This window comes from Rhinichthys klamathensis, unplaced genomic scaffold (assembly GCF_029890125.1).
Source record: "Rhinichthys klamathensis goyatoka isolate OS25496 unplaced genomic scaffold, OSU_Roscu_1.1 h1tg000700l_1, whole genome shotgun sequence".
Classification (NCBI taxonomy): domain Eukaryota; kingdom Metazoa; phylum Chordata; class Actinopteri; order Cypriniformes; family Leuciscidae; genus Rhinichthys; species Rhinichthys klamathensis.
The window spans coordinates 226,393-242,413 of record NW_026607123.1 but is presented as its reverse complement, the minus strand read 5'-3'; the positions used below and the strand labels follow the sequence as shown (position 1 = coordinate 242,413).

General features: G+C 38.6%; 1 protein-coding gene across 3 annotated transcripts in view; it reads left to right on the top strand.

The window, feature by feature from the left end:
* The window catches only part of pikfyve (phosphoinositide kinase, FYVE finger containing), a 30,277-nt gene extending 16,797 nt beyond the window's left edge, over positions 1–13,480 (top strand). For 2 of the 3 annotated variants that reach the window (XM_056242154.1, XM_056242153.1), the window contains 31 exons: positions 904–1,051; positions 1,140–1,307; positions 2,407–2,469; positions 2,991–3,120; positions 3,409–3,589; positions 3,669–3,743; positions 3,819–3,926; positions 4,033–4,173; positions 4,301–4,427; positions 4,844–6,087; positions 6,604–6,704; positions 6,811–6,882; positions 7,051–7,222; positions 7,323–7,501; positions 7,616–7,729; positions 7,811–7,919; positions 8,006–8,160; positions 8,248–8,344; positions 8,713–8,767; positions 8,850–8,990; positions 9,089–9,209; positions 9,297–9,392; positions 10,189–10,272; positions 10,367–10,461; positions 11,145–11,204; positions 11,713–11,889; positions 12,023–12,126; positions 12,234–12,362; positions 12,501–12,762; positions 12,840–12,914; positions 13,010–13,480. In XM_056242154.1, the coding sequence (XP_056098129.1) occupies positions 904–1,051; positions 1,140–1,307; positions 2,407–2,469; positions 2,991–3,120; positions 3,409–3,589; positions 3,669–3,743; positions 3,819–3,926; positions 4,033–4,173; positions 4,301–4,427; positions 4,844–6,087; positions 6,604–6,704; positions 6,811–6,882; positions 7,051–7,222; positions 7,323–7,501; positions 7,616–7,729; positions 7,811–7,919; positions 8,006–8,160; positions 8,248–8,344; positions 8,713–8,767; positions 8,850–8,990; positions 9,089–9,209; positions 9,297–9,392; positions 10,189–10,272; positions 10,367–10,461; positions 11,145–11,204; positions 11,713–11,889; positions 12,023–12,126; positions 12,234–12,362; positions 12,501–12,762; positions 12,840–12,914; positions 13,010–13,125 (4,899 nt within the window). In that variant the 3' untranslated portion in view covers positions 13,126–13,480. Of the gene's footprint in view, positions 1–903; positions 1,052–1,139; positions 1,359–2,406; positions 2,470–2,990; positions 3,121–3,408; positions 3,590–3,668; positions 3,744–3,818; positions 3,927–4,032; positions 4,174–4,300; positions 4,428–4,843; positions 6,088–6,603; positions 6,705–6,810; positions 6,883–7,050; positions 7,223–7,322; positions 7,502–7,615; positions 7,730–7,810; positions 7,920–8,005; positions 8,161–8,247; positions 8,345–8,712; positions 8,768–8,849; positions 8,991–9,088; positions 9,210–9,296; positions 9,393–10,188; positions 10,273–10,366; positions 10,462–11,144; positions 11,205–11,712; positions 11,890–12,022; positions 12,127–12,233; positions 12,363–12,500; positions 12,763–12,839; positions 12,915–13,009 lie in introns of all 3 variants that reach the window. The other variant, XM_056242152.1, reaches the window with a different exon arrangement.
* Positions 13,481–16,021: the final 2,541 nt, after the last annotated feature.

Sequence of the window (16,021 nt, the reverse complement as noted above, 5' to 3'; positions counted from 1 at the left end):
GCCTGTCAATGACGTCGTATCCACGTTACCCTCGATTTCCGGTCCTAGTTCCTTAAAAACCATGGAAACACCAAAGATGCTTTAGTATATTATGTGTTTTATTAGACCTTTGAGCAACTGTTTGGATACCTTTATCGACAGATAACTTATTCATTGTTATGGTCTTATTGTTTGAATCACATTTCCTTGATTTACGCCGAGTAACATGTTTGTACCATACCTCAGAGACAACACTATTTTGGTCAAGTGGCAAACATTGCATAATCAGCATTTTCTCCACCATCTAATATATTTTATAATTAACTTCATGCCATTTAGCAAAACAAAAGTCATCCAGCTTTTATAATATAATATTCTAATAACGATCTAGCTTACTGGAATGTGCAACAAGTGTCTCATACCAGCCACCGAGTGAATGCACAGTAACGTTTTAACATAACTTTCAACAGTTGAATGTATTTATGATTGTTTTGACCGAGTAAAACAGTGCTGCATTACCCCACAATTTTAATTTGTCAAATAAAGTAACCTGTATCAGCAGCACTCGCGGCTATTTCATTAGAATGAGATAAAATATGCATACATTTTTTGTGGAGGTGTAGATGACAACTCCCATGATTCCATGCTCATTCACAGTGTCATCAAGCTACGCCTTTGTTATTGTTTTAAATAAGCGACCTTTAGCGGAGAAACTTACATACTGTCCCTTTAAATTTAATATTCAGTTTCTGTTGAAATTACATGACTGTAATATAACTGAGCAGGCTAGTTACATGCTAACTGAATACACTATTTTTGTAATTCTGTTTTGGATTGTTTATTGTAATGAGCACTATACAAATAAAATGGAATTGGTTTGATTCCTTCTGTCATCATATTAGTAATGCATTTGTTGACTTTCAGAGCACAGAGTTCTCAGAAACCCCCTCTCCAGACAGTGACAGTGTGAATTCTCTGGAGGGACACTCTGAACCGTCATGGTTTAAAGACATCAAGTTTGACGACAGTGACACTGAGCAGCTAGCAGATGAAAATGACTTTGTCACACCAAGTAAGTATCCCATGACTACTGATTATCCTATAGCAGTCATTATGTCTTTCCTTTACCAACTTGCTGGCCCCCTCTCACAATTTTCCAGACTCGGCCAGCCCCAGCAAAAGAACATCCGTCAGTAGTTTCCATTCTGCAGTGGACAGTGACTCAGCCGCCTCCATCAACCTAAACATGGAGCAGGACAATGTCAATTTCCACATCAAGAAGCAGGCCAAGTACCCCCATGTGCCTCCTTACCAAGCCGAGCAAAAAAGTATGGAGCCCCATGACCCGTTCACCCCAGAAACCGACATCCATGCACCAAGTGAGGAGAGGCGGAGAGGCCCATTGGCCATCCTGGTTTGCCTCTGTCTGCTTCAAAAGCAGCACTAACTCACTGGCTTTGTTCCATACCCTAGTGAGGCTGCTCACTTGTAGGTTGTAAGGCTACAACCTAACGGCATAGAAACCTTATTAATGACTGGTAAAAGGCACAGCAGTTTAATATTCTGGGTCAAAGAGTGGGTGTAAAATGGTGACGAAAAAATTAATTATTGTGCAAAGTTTTGACTAACAATTTAAGTGCCCCTTAGGAAAAAAACTAAGAAATTATTCTTTTTTTAAATGTATAGTGTGACCTATTTATTAAGCACAAAAACACATTTTAATTATTATAATAATTTTTATGTTTATTTTAATAAATTATTCGTAATTGTTTTTTAACAAATGCTATCTCAGATTTAAAAAACAAAACAAAACAAAACAAAACAAAACAAAACACAGAGATCTCCATAATGCAGTAATCCATGTGCTACTGCCTCAGACCCAAGCTAAAATGAGGCATCTTATGAAACAGAATAATTTTACTGCATTATGTGTGTCAGGCTTTTGCATCAGGAGCATTGTGGTGATGCCTGAAAATCCTATCTAGGTAGGCAGCTCACTAGGGTTTAGAACAGAACCAATGTCTTGCTGATCTGAGACCCACCATTCAATACTAGTCCAAACCTCCAAAATATAATTAACAATTGCAGTAACAGCCCTAACTATAGCATACAGTCCTGCATGACTGATATCTTCCTTCCCAGCCTCACATTATTTCCCTTCCCAGTCCAACATTTCATATTAACGCATTTCCAGTTTGTCATACTACCTCAAAAGCATGGCTTGCTGCCATGTCATGCATGCCTCACAGTCACAAAGCAGTAACACTGACTTCCACTTCCTCAAAAAGACTGGTTGAAACTAATTCATTGTCATGTACTAGACTGAGGCATCGCCTTATTGCAACATTTAAATCCATATTATCCAATGTGTTCCGATGTCCACTCTTGACTGTCCTGTCTCACATGCACTCTCTCTCTCTACATCAGTGGAAGTCCTGCTCTCTGAAGATGGAGGTCAGCATATATCCATCAGTGATGCCTTCATTAAAGGTAATTGTTTCTTGTGTGTTTAATTGCAGTTTGTTGCAATACTTCCATTCAAAAGTTTAGAATCACTAAGACATGTTTTTTAAAGCTTGAAGTTTAATTTAAAGTTTCAAATAAATCTGAATCTGGTCAAAACAAGGGTAGAATGGTCAAAAAGAACTTAAAGATGGTATACGCCAATAAAAGAGTATTATGAGAAGATGAATCAAAGTTTGAGCTGTTGTGGGAATCATAAGGTTCCATCATAAAGACAACTATGGGAAGTGCAACAGAAAGCATTGGACGAAACTGCACCTAATTATCTTGTTAAACTGACTGCTTAGAAGGCATAAGCTCTGCATAGATGTCATTGAACAGATAGTTGAAGAACAGCATTCAATTAAAAAGTCATTTGTAAGTATGCATGTCTTTACTGCATTTTTACCAATTTAATGCATCCTTAATGAGTAAAGGTATCAGTGTCTTTCGAAAACAGTGTAGTGTACATGAACTCTTGCCTATGCTGATGGGTTTCTCCTCTGTAGAGTCTTTGTTTAATCGGAGGGTTGAGGAGAAAGCTAAAGAAATGCTCTTCACTCCTCTCGGCTGGCATCACAGCTCCTTGGACCAGCTGCGGGAAGAGAATGGGGAAAAGAAAGCGATGGAGCGTTTACTGTAAGATTTTTTTTATTTATTTTTTAAATGCATTTTTTTCCAACATATTAGATGTTATTTTTTGGTTGGTAACTTGTATTCATAAACAATTAGGAGCAAAATACTCCACTGCTGTACTTTTATCAACATGTAAAATACTATACTAATAATAAATACTAATATATATAGTAAATACTAAATATAAACAAGTGTCTAATGTGTGGTCACACAAGCATCACATAAAAATCACATGTAAATGAGTTCAGGGACTTTTGGAAGCACACATCATGATTAATGCTTCCTCTTCAGGTCTGCTAATCACAGCCACATGATGGCGCTGCTGCAGCAGCTGCTCTACAGCGAATCACTGTCTCTCTCCTGGCGTGACATCATCGTACCTGTGGTGAGGCAGGTGGTGCAGACGGTGCGACCGGATGTGCGCAGCTGTGATGATGACATGGATATCCGTCAGTTTGTCCACATCAAAAAAGTGAGGAACGCAAGTGGATGCAAAATCAATTAATCTAGTTTTCGCCAGTTAAATTTGTCTAATACTAGATATTTTGTAGATTCCAGGGGGAAAGAAGTTTGACTCTGCTGTAGTGAATGGCTTCGTTTGCTCAAAGAATATTGCACACAAAAAGGTTTGTATTGATTCAACATTATGCCACAGAGGAGGCCATATATTTGCGCTAACAGTGTTGGGAATTTCTCAACAGATGAACCCTTACATCAAAAACCCCAAGATACTTCTCCTCAAATGCTCCATTGAGTATCTGTACAGAGAAGAGACCAAGTTCACCTGCATTGACCCAATTGTGTTGCAGGTGATGCTTGAAATATGATTTCAAGACTTTTTATCTCCAGACAATATGCTAAACATACAAGAATCTGAAAAAAACAAACATTTCATTTACAATTTGCTTTGTACAGGAGCATGAGTTTCTGAAGAACTATGTTCAGAGGATTGCTGATGTGCGACCAAACCTAGTGTTGGTGGAGAAGACTGTGTCCCGTATCGCTCAGGACATGCTACTGGAGCATGGCATTAGCCTTGTGATTAATGTCAAACCTGTTAGTACCGTCTTTAAGGCATTGTTTAAACATTATTCCCACATTGAACATCAATAATGAGTTGTGAAGAGTTATTTTGGTCTAGTTTGGGTATGTTTCAAGTAATAGCTCTCTTTAATCGCCACAGCAAGTCCTGGATCGTGTAAGTCGAATGACTCAGGGAGATTTAGTCATTTCAATGGATCAGCTCCTTACGAAACCTCGTCTGGGTACCTGCCACAAGTTTTACCTGCATTCCTTCCAGCTGCCAAATAGTGAGTCTCTATCTCTATCTCTATTTATGATGTATGTCACTGTTTATGTTATGAATGAGCTTTAACTTGCTTCTCATTTTACTAAAAGTTGTTCCCTTTAGGGATGCAATAAGTACCATATTGGCTATTCATTTATCAGTATCTGTTCCTTTAACATCATCTAACACTCACTAAAAGCTAATCTTTAAAAACACTAATAATTTAATAACAATATTCAGTGTAATCTTTAACAAATCTGAAAATGAACATCCCTTTTTCATTCTGTACGTACAATATAATGTCGTGATGCTTAAATTCACGTCTTGATAAGGACAATTGTGATCAGACTTATGATTTTCACCAAATTAGTTTTATTTATATTTTTCAGGTCTGGCTTATTTTTGTTTTTTATTGGTAATTTTAATCTCTGTTTACAGATGAACTGAAGACCCTGATGTTTTTTGAGGGCTGTCCTCCTCAACTGGGCTGCACTATTAAGCTCCGCGGTGCCTCAGAGTATGAACTGGCACGGGTGAAAGAAATCATCATTTTTATGGTGTGTGTGGCGTACCACTTACAGCTAGAGATCTCTTTCCTCATGGATGAGTTTGCAATGCCTCCCAGCCTGGCTGAGAGTTCCTCCTTCCCATGTCTGCTGGAAAGCACCACTTTGGAGGAAGAGGAGGAGACTGGTGGGGAAAAGGAGAGCCAAGATAATGATGGGTCCACGCTGGGGGACGTTAGCCTCACGCTTCTTCCAGAAGCAGACTTTGAGCCAGGACTTCAGGAGATTATCAAACTCCACAGTAGAGAGCCTTCCATCTCAGAATCTTCCTATAAAGATGGAGAAAGCCCCAGAATAAATAAAAATGATTCAGTTGCTTCCTTCTCTGGAGGAGAGGAAGACATTATAAAGACCTCCACACCCCTTTCCTCCTTCTCTTCCAGCTTTCCCCAGCTGGTGTCACCACCTTTCCTGAATTCAGACCTGAAAGAGATGTCACAGGAGGTGAACAAGGGGCCAGTTGAGGAGGAGAAGAACAAAGAGCTGGAGGAGCATCTGGTCCATCAGGACAGCACAAGCTCTGAGACCTCCCTTCCACCAGCCCGGCTGTTCAGGGATCCCTTACAGGACGACACAGACCTGTTTGTGACCGAGCATGTAGCTTCCTCAGATGACCGCCTCAAATCCATCTCAGCTTTATTTAAACAGGAACTAAAAGACATTATCCTGTGCATTTCACCTTTTATTACATTCCGGGAGCCGTTTTTGCTCACGGGGGCTGGACTGCGTTGTCCTAGCCGGGATTATTTTCCAGAACAGGTTTATCTCTCACCTCTATTAAATAAGGACTCGAAAGAGCTGGACGGACGCCGCAAGCGGCAGTTGCTGAAAGAGTCTAGCCCGAGTTCTGGCAGCCTGACTAACGGTACTGTGTTGCATCAACGGACCATCCAGATTTTGCCCTGTCACAAACTCACGAGTGCCCGTATAGCAGACCAGCTAGGCAGCAGTCAGAATCTGGCACGCATGCTGGCCGACTACCGTGCCCAGGGAGGACGCATTCGGCAAAAAGAAGGAATGCAATTTCGTGAAGCCCCGCCTACAAAGGCACCAATAAAGGCAGATAGTGAAGATGATAAAGGGGCAGGACAGAGTGAAATGACATGGGCTACAAAGGTGGGGGTTTCTAATCAGCTATTATGTTTATTCTTTTACTTTATTCCACATTCTGAATAGTGTGAGGCACTTTGCATGATTAGGGCCCAAAACTTTTAAACTATTGTTTTTGGTCAGTGAAAGGAGATGCTTAACCTTAGGAAAAATTCGAGGTCAAACTAATTATTATATAAGCTGTATTATCTTTTAATTTTTTGAGTTTTGATGTTTTTGTAACTTGTTTCCAAAAGTTTTAATGCAGTTTAGAACCCTGATTTATTTATTTATTTATACTTGTATACAAATAACAGAGTTGGAAAAGTAGCTAAAATTAATTGGCTACTCATTAGGGGCCAGCTAGGTATCCACTATATATTGTGGAAAAATATTTGTTTTCTAATTGTTTTTTTTAAACAAATAAATTGTTACTTTTTTGTAGCATGTAGGGGTTAGGTTAGGGTTAGATGTGGGGCTTAAATGAGTTAATGATTAAAAAAAAGATTTTTTACTACAATGAATTGTTTTTAATTGTTTCAGTTGGACTGTTTAAATCCAATCAACCATCAGAGGCTCTGTGTGCTGTTCAGTAGCTCATCAGCACAATCTAATAATGCCCCAAACCCCTGCGTCAGTCCATGGTAAACTCTCAGTACACTTACATTATTATCATATTAATTCGACTGTGTTCTGACTATGTAAAAGTTAACGTCTAGGTTTATTAATGTATCTGCTATGTATTTACAGGATTGTAACAATGGAGTTTTATGGCAAGAATGACTTGACTCTTGGTGTATTTCTGGAGAGATACTGTTTTAGGTAATTTATTAATTCACACATTTATTTTTGTCATTCCTAGGGTCACAATGCCAAAAATTTTCATTACATAAGTTCTGATACTACAGCAAAAAACACCTTTTTTAAATGTGTCATTATAATATTTTTGTAATGGTTTCCTGATTTTGTTTTTATATGGGTGCAATTCAGACCCTCTTACCAGTGCCCCAGCATGTACTGTGAGACTCCCATGGTGCACCACATCCGGCGCTTTGTGCACGGTAGCGGCTGTGTCCAGATTGTTTTGAAAGAGTTGGATTCGCCTGTACCCGGATACCAGCACACGATCCTCAACTACTCTTGGTGCCGTGTCTGTAAACAGGTAACGGGGGGAGACTTTGAATTTAAAAAATTTTTTTTTTTTTTTTTTATATAATATAATTTTGTGCTTCAGTATCATTTGTTACCTTTTTTTGTTTCAGGTGACTCCTGTGGTCCCTTTGTCTAATGACTCCTGGTCCATGTCCTTCGCCAAGTATCTAGAGCTCCGTTTCTATGGTCACCAGTACACCCGTCGGGCCAACGCTGAGCCTTGTGGCCACTCCATCCATAAAGATTATCACCAGTACTTTTCCTACAACCAGATGGTGGCTTCCTTCAGGTGTGCATCTACACAGTATAGATCTCATATCTTTGAATATGCAGAATGACTCCCTGAGTAAATTTTTCTGAACTTTCTAATCCAAATGTGTTTGCCCTCTTCTGTCACCTGTAGCTACATTTCAGTGAGACTACTAGAGATCTGTCTGCCGTCTTCAAAGATCATCATCAGGAACCAGGGGCCCTCTAAAGCCAACTTGCAGCAGGATCTCAAAGACTTCTCCCAGAAGTAAGATTCCCTATCTCTCACCCAGCCTTATTAACCTCCTCGGGATATCAGCTAAATGAATCGTTTCTCCATCGTTTGTAGGGTGGCTCAGGTGTACCTGGCCATAGATGACCGTCTCACCTCTTTAAAAACTGACACTTTCAGCAAGACCAGAGAGGAAAAAATGGAGGACATGTTTGCACAGAAAGACGTAGATTTCTTTTCATGACTTTACTTATTTCATCCAAAGTATTAACCAATGTCCAGTTACTTTAAATGAATATTCTTCTGTCTTAGATGGAGGAATCCGAGCTTCGCGGTTGGATAGAGAAGCTACAAGTGCGTCTGCAGACCAGTTCAAAGGACTCGCCACAACAACTTCAAGCTGTTCTGGAGTCAGTAGTGGTCAAAAAGCAGGGCTTGTGTGAGACCTTGCAGTCTTGGAACAACAGGTGAGGACTGCAGTCATACAGCCATAGAGATGGAGACTAAACATCTGCCATCAGAAAAACAGAACTGATGTTTTATCACATCTTCAGACTTCAGGACTTGTTCCAGCAAGAGAAAGGCAGGAAGCGTCTATCTGTTCCTCCCAGTCCTGGCAGACACAGACAAGCTACATCAGATGAGAGCAAGGTCAGTAGTTTATTTAGCAAATAATGTATTAATCACCAGGTAGTTTATTAGTATTTTTTAGCATGTTAAAACCCTCTCTGAGAAGTTGCTTCTCTAAATGTATCCCCTTTAAAGCATCTGTATTCTGTACTAAAAATAATTTGTTTTTAGAGTTTTTTTTAGATAAATCCATTACCCAATTACTCAGTTATTGGACCACTAGTTGGCGACTGGGTGGCCTTGTACTAACTTGTACTGGGTGGATCTAGGGCTGGTAACCAAAAGGTAGTGGGTTCGAACCCTGTGCTTAAGTAAGCCACCTCCTGGACTTGAAATAAAAGCATCTACTACATACTTTTGATCATTTATTTGTTGTTGTTGATGCATAGACTAGTGCTTTGGAGTCCTCTCCTCGTAACTCATCCCAAGTGGATGGAGAGAAAGGTGAGTTCATTGGTCCTTTATTCATCTTTAAATAGTTCTTCTTGATTGTTGCGCACAGTCGACTCACAGCCTTTTCTCACAGAGGACCGTCATCTCAACACATTTCCGTCAAGTTCAGGGTCTTCATCGTTACTACAGTTACCATCTCCGGCTGATCAAGCTTCAGATGTCATTACGAGCGGACCATCTTTTCCTGATCAGGATTCTCTCAGCATTCCAGAGGGTAAACTTACTTTGAACACTTGCTGGTGCTTGAAATCACACAAACATCCCACCTGATTTTCTCTCTCTCTTCATCTCTCTACTTTTTTTTTGGTTTAGACATGTTTGATGGTCACTTACTTGGATCCAATGACAGTCAAGTAAAGGAAAAGTCCACCATGAAAACCATCCTGGCCAACCTGTTACCGGGCAACAGCTACAATCCCATCCCTTTCCCTTTGTAAGGCTGTTGTGATATTATGGATGCTAAAAAGTAAACCAATGCTCTTCTCAAGCTAATAAAGGTCTTTCTTTTTTGGTATGTTAGTGACCCAGACAAGCACTATTTGATGTACGAGCATGAGAGAGTTCCTATAGCAGTGTGTGAGCGAGAACCCAGCTCCATCATTGCTTTTGCACTCAGGTACAGCTTTTGTACACTTATAACTATTAATACTATAACACCTGACTAACACTTACTATTCTTATATCTAAAAAAACACAACCTTTCTAACATGTACTGTGCTAGACTAACTGGGAATAGTCACAGCACTTGCATATTGTTGCCCTATTGTTGGTTTGATCTCTTCTATTCTCCATATTTGTAAGTCGCTTTGGATAGAAGCATCTGGTAAATGGTTACATGTGAAATCTAAATAAATAAAAATTAGATATGGATATTTTTAAACCTTTTGATGCATCTCAATATTTATGTAATTGCTCAGAAATGGCTTAAATAAATATTGTATATATATATATATATATATATATATATATATTTAAAATGATTTCTATACATTTTTTATTATACATTTTTTTTTCATTTGGAGGAACCATCGTTTTAACTAAACAGCCATTTTTGCCAAGTAAATCAATGTTGTGAAGCAAGTTACTCACTGAAGCAGACTTGCTTCCAGATTTCTGAAAACGAATCAAACTTCTCAGTAGTATCAGCATTTTAAATGAGACACTATTAAAATATTGTGTTAATGTTCTCGTACTCACAAATTGTGAAGCTGGCCTACTGGCATGGACGTAAAGTCATGTTAAATTCATTGTGATTTTTATGATATTGATTCATTTTAATTTTGTCAACAAATAATATCAAATACTTAGTAAATATTCAATATATAGCTGAAATGTCACTGCAGTTTTGTTTCACTGATTGTACCCCGGTATTTCTTAAACATTATCCTAATTCTTCTATTTCCATCATCCAGCTGTAAAGAATATAAAACTGCCCTTGAAGAGCTTACAAAGACTACATCGAAAAGCGGAGGTGACGACACATCTCAGGCCATTAGGTACATCAATCACTCATTCCCCTTATTTGCTGTATTTTCTCAGTGTATATTGGTAAAAAAGCAAGCTGATTTCTTCTTCTTTTGCCATCTATAGTGCTGGAGAGAGTAGAGCAAAGAACAGCCCAGCCAAACCTAGTGACAGCAGCATGTCACAGCTGAACCGCAGTAGCATTGATGCTGACCCACTCAGTAAGCCAAACCACAGTTTACCAAATACTAGCCCAGGACTTGACAATAAGGACTGCCTGATGGATCGGGACAGTGTTGCATCTTCACGAAAGTTTGATCATTTTCACGTGTTTTTAAGTCTGGTCAATTTAAATATTCAAGCGCAAGAATACGTGAAAGAGAACTCTATTTAATACTTGCGTGCTGTGCCTGTGTGAAAGTTTTGTGCGCACACACATTCCAAAGCACGTGCCCAGAAATAATACGGAATTATTTTACATTTGATTATTCAATTTCTGTACCAGAAAATTATTGTTAGACCAACCTGAAAAGCTGTTTACAAAGATTGTATTTATCTTCGCTTTTGCACATACCGTAATTTGATTATTTGTTCTTATTTTATTACTAACAGTTTACTTGTCTTTAACAATATTTGAAATTTACACGAGTTAGGCAAGTAGTTTGTGGTGTCATAACCTTATTTATTAATGATTTATTAAGGCCTATTTTATTTCATTTCTTTTTTGTGGTGGGGCTAGTGAAAATTTTGGCTAGGCAAGTAAACAACAGTGGCCGAACCGGGCCAGTAGAAAAAAATGGTGTTGAGCTCTGTAGCCACTTACAAATAGCATGTAATGTATCATTTTCTCTTTGTAATATGGAATTGCTTATGAGACTAAATGTTTATGGGATCTCTTTTGCAGAGGATCCTGAAGGCGGAGACAAACAGAAGAAGCAGACCGGAAACCCACACATTGAGCTGCGTAAGTATCGGTCTCAAATGGCAGGCGAAAACATTCCTTATATTTAGGTCAATATTATTGACCCCTCTAACAGTAAATAATTGTGCAGTAAACAAGTGCTAAAGAAGCCTCCAGAACTGAAATTCAGATTTGGTTATGGGCGTTTCAGTTTTTTGACGTGCTGTAACAATCACAACAAATTGGGCTATCTGACCAATCAGAGGAGGGGTTTAGAGAGACCGTATCCTTGATCGAATGGTTTCAGACTGTGAGAAAATAGGTGATGCTGCAGTGTATATTATAAGAAAATGTAAGTGTTTTTTACCTTGGATGCATGTAAACCTATTGTAGGAGACCTCCAAAGTTTCTAAATTTGGAAACTTTCAAATATCATAACAGGGACACTTTAATGTTTTCACAGATTTGATGTATAAATGAATTAGCTGTTTGATTATAATTATAATAATTGGTATAAATATAAATAAGAACATAATTAATATTACATCTGAAAATTATACTTTTGATGCAGAGTTCTCAGATGCCAATGCCAAGTTTTACTGCCGGATCTACTACGCCGAAGAGTTTCATAAGATGCGGGAAGAGATTATGGAGAGCTCAGAGGACGAATTTGTGCGATCGCTCTCCCACTGTGTCAACTGGCAGGCTCGTGGCGGGAAGTCCGGCGCAGTTTTCTACGCCACTGAAGGTGCGACTTGATCTAAGGATGCAAGATTTACAGATGATTCTTTACTGAATGTTTTTTTTTTTTTTCATCAAGGTAGTTATCGTAAGTCAAGACTTGTTGGATGTATTTTGCTAAAGGTGCTGTTTCTCCTCAGATGATCGTTTTATTTTGAAGCAGATGCCCAGATTAGAGGTCCAGTCTTTCTTAGACTTTGCACCCCACTACTTTACTTACATCACAGGATCAGTTCAGCAAAAGGTAAGCATATACTGTACGTACCTGTATATACAGTATAGGTCTCGTCATAGCTCAGCCTGGTTTGGGTTTTTCTTTCTAAACTCATTGTTTTTGCATCTGTTTTACAGCGGCCCACAGCACTTGCTAAGATTCTGGGAGTGTACCGTATCGGCTACAAGAACTCTCAGAACAACACAGAGAAGAAACTGGACCTGTTGGTGATGGAAAACCTTTTTTATGGGAGAAAGATGGCACAGGTATATTAATTTAAAGAAAAAAGCCTTTAAATCTGCAGCTTATAACTGATTTGACATTGGTGTTTCAGAAAAACTGTGACAGACAATTTGGGTCTTTTTATGCTCACATTTACGGTCCTCTTTACTGTTTTTGTGCAGGTGTTTGACCTGAAGGGATCCCTGAGGAACAGGAACGTGAAGACGGATCAGGGAAAGGAGAGCTGTGAGGTGGTGCTCCTAGATGAGAATCTCCTGAAACTGGTGCATGACAATCCCCTTTATATTCGCTCCCACTGCAAGGCCATTCTGCGTGCTGCCATCCTCAGTGATGCCCACTTCCTGTCCAGCCACCTCATCATTGATTATTCCTTACTGGTGGGCCGTGATGATGCTACGGATGAGCTAGTCGTGGGGATCATAGGTGAGAAAATGTTGTTATTGTAAAATCCATTTTGGACTTTTCTTTTAGTGGTTGTTAAAACTCTTGTATATTTGAAGATTATATCCGGACTTTCACATGGGATAAAAAGCTGGAGATGGTGGTCAAATCTACTGGGATTCTTGGAGGTCAAGGTACCCGTTATGCTGTTTAAAATAAATTCATATCTCTGATATTCTCAGTAGAAGCTAAGACTCTTACATGTGTTATGGTCTTTCCATCCTGACAGGTAAAATGCCCACGGTGGTGTCACCAGAGCTGTACCGATCACGTTTCTGTGAGGCCATGGACAAATACTTCCTCATGGTCCCTGATCACTGGACGGGTCTTGGGCTCAACTGCTGATGGGCAAGGGAACGTTACAGCTGGAAATGGATATGCTGCTCTCTTATGTACTTTGCAGTGATTCAATGGAAAGGTGAACCCTTCATTATCTGGTGTCTGAAGCTAGGTAAAACTGAACCTCTTTTTATGCTGTGCACAGTTTGACCAAAACTGACGTGCCAAGACCCAGTTCCTGAAGATCCACGAAAGAGACTGAACTGAAATGGCATAACTTGTTGAACCCTGATTTGCAGTAGTGTTTGTTTATAACCTATTAATCTGAACTGTGGACGATGTAAAAATTTATAAATGTACAGAGATGTATAATTAAAGATTATTAATACTGATAAAAGTGTCAGCCTTGTGTCACTGTCAAGATGTGCACCTCTATGAGGATTCTGAGATGTTTCTTCAAACCTAAAAAAAAAAAAAAAGATATTAGAGGTACAGTATTTTTTATATACAAGTTCTCTCAAATATAAGACAGAAATTAGGTATAGGTTCATGACACATTTACTTTCTCAGTAAAGCATATCTGTACATTGCTCGCTGACTACATGTGTATTTATTAACCACTATGCTACACATATATTGATATTACTGGTCTTAATGGGGTTTGAGATGACTGTGAAGGCTTCATGAAACAACAATTCTTGAGCCTAAACATCTCTGACCCTCTTCCACTGACACTTCAGAAGAGCTACAGACACACTTGAATTTCTGTGAAAACTTCAGTAGACTTTAGAAATGCTCGTGTTCAAAAGAAGCAGTAGAAGCAACTTAGCTTTACTTGATTATTTATACATCATTTTTAGAAAAATCATGTTAAAATTAGATGATACCAGGTTTTTTATTTGTTCAATCATCACAGTGCTCACGACCCACGCCGGAATGACGTCATGTTGTTCTTTACATAAATGCATGCAAAATGCATGACCGGCACAATGAAATAGAAAATTAGTCTCACTGACTAATTGCTAACAAAAAATAACACATTAACATTAGAGGGAAACCACTTGACATTAAATATTATACTATGGGTGTAACAATATATCGCAATACAAAAATGCAACAATATGTATCATGGATGAGTCAGGATGACAAACAATATGTATTGTATTGAGTAGTTTACCACAAATTAAAATTGCCTGGTGTGAAAAAAAAACTAATTTACAGAGTTTTAGTGTCAGTACTACATTAAATTAGCCTACTATATATAATGTATAATAATGCAATGGGAGGATATCCTGATAGTGCCAAATGTCTTGTTACCAGAAAAAAAGTGGCCTATACATTATATAGTCAGTGAAAGAGTGCAAGCATATTATCATTTTAATCAAGAGTTCATTTTTTGTTAACCTTTTACCATTATCTCTTCGAGTATCGCAATAATATCGTACCGTGATATGTATCGAATCGTCACATGATGGTATCGTTGTCCCCTAGAAATCATTCAGAGGTAGACTTACCTCACCCCTAGAACTTACCCATAGAATTAAACGATGAATCACTCATTCATCCTTTCACAGTGCACTGCACTACATCGTGCACACAACGAACTCAAATGTTGCAGCTTAAAATTGCGGGCTGCAACTCCACAATATGCTGGTTGGAGTATCTGGTGGAGCAAAGTATATAAACTGGGAGGAGTTGGATATATCGAACCTCGCCCCCTAAAAATCTCGTGTTCTGCAATTATAAGGACCATCCCCATCTCATGAAGTTTGCGCCATATTAGCTCACCGAATTATGACTGACCCTTCCATTTGCTGCATTAGCATTTTATTCAAAAAATGTAAATTGTATTTCCCCCCCTTTAAACCATTAACTGGTACCTTATCTCAAATCTTGTTTTCCCTTGTTTTGACGAAAAAAAAAAAAATATTTAAAGAATTCACTATGGACACAGGTGAACAGGTGACTTGACAAGAAAGAACGGCTCAGATCCCACCCCCCAAAACAGTCACATTAGAACTTACCTGCTAAGAATCCGATTGTCTAATTTTTATGCTTCATGCAATATTTAATTAGAGCCTATTATGTTTTTGATGGATCTTTTGATCTGATACTTTAAACTGTAACAGTAGGCCTACTGTTAAAACTAGTGTTCATGCCGAAAAACTACAATATGAAACTGTATTAATATTCATGGATAAAAAAAAAAGACCACAAAACTCTGTTAAAACATTTTATATAATAGTCATACAATTTATATATATATATATATAAAAAACTTGAGCTGACAAAGAACCTTCAAAATCAGAATGGGGGAAACCACGATCTAGATTGTCATACATTTCAAAGCTTTTTTTTTCTGTTATAATACTGTTTGACTCCATTCCTCTGCATCCTTGCAATCATAATCCATCTAATTTATGAAAAGAAAATCAACCATGTGCTTTTGTAATAAGACAGTTGTGTGCAATTTTTGCTCTGGTGATGATAATGTGCATGATCTGATATGTACAAAGACTATCTCCTACTGTAAATCAGACACTCGTAGGCACAAACATCAGGACTTGGTAGAAAAACATTGGCTTACTATTGGCAGGTGTGTCCCAGACTTATCTTCACATCTTCAGACTCTTTCATTACACTCTAATACATACACACAAATGCACACATATCTAATCTAACAAACTCTGAAAATGCAGAACAAGGCACTGGACACCGAGAAACTGGCACATTGTGGACAAAGGCAAACAGATAAACAGTGGTTTACATTTTCATTTAGAATTTTCTGGAAAGTTTCTGACCAGCAAGATTTTAAAACACCATCTACACTAAAAGCTCTTTATCTTTTGAAGCAAAATGGATTCAAATTTGAAAGCAAATAAACACTCTTGCTGAGATCCCCCAACCCCCACCCCCACCCCCCCCCCACCCCACCCCACCCCCCCCCCCCCACCCCACCCCA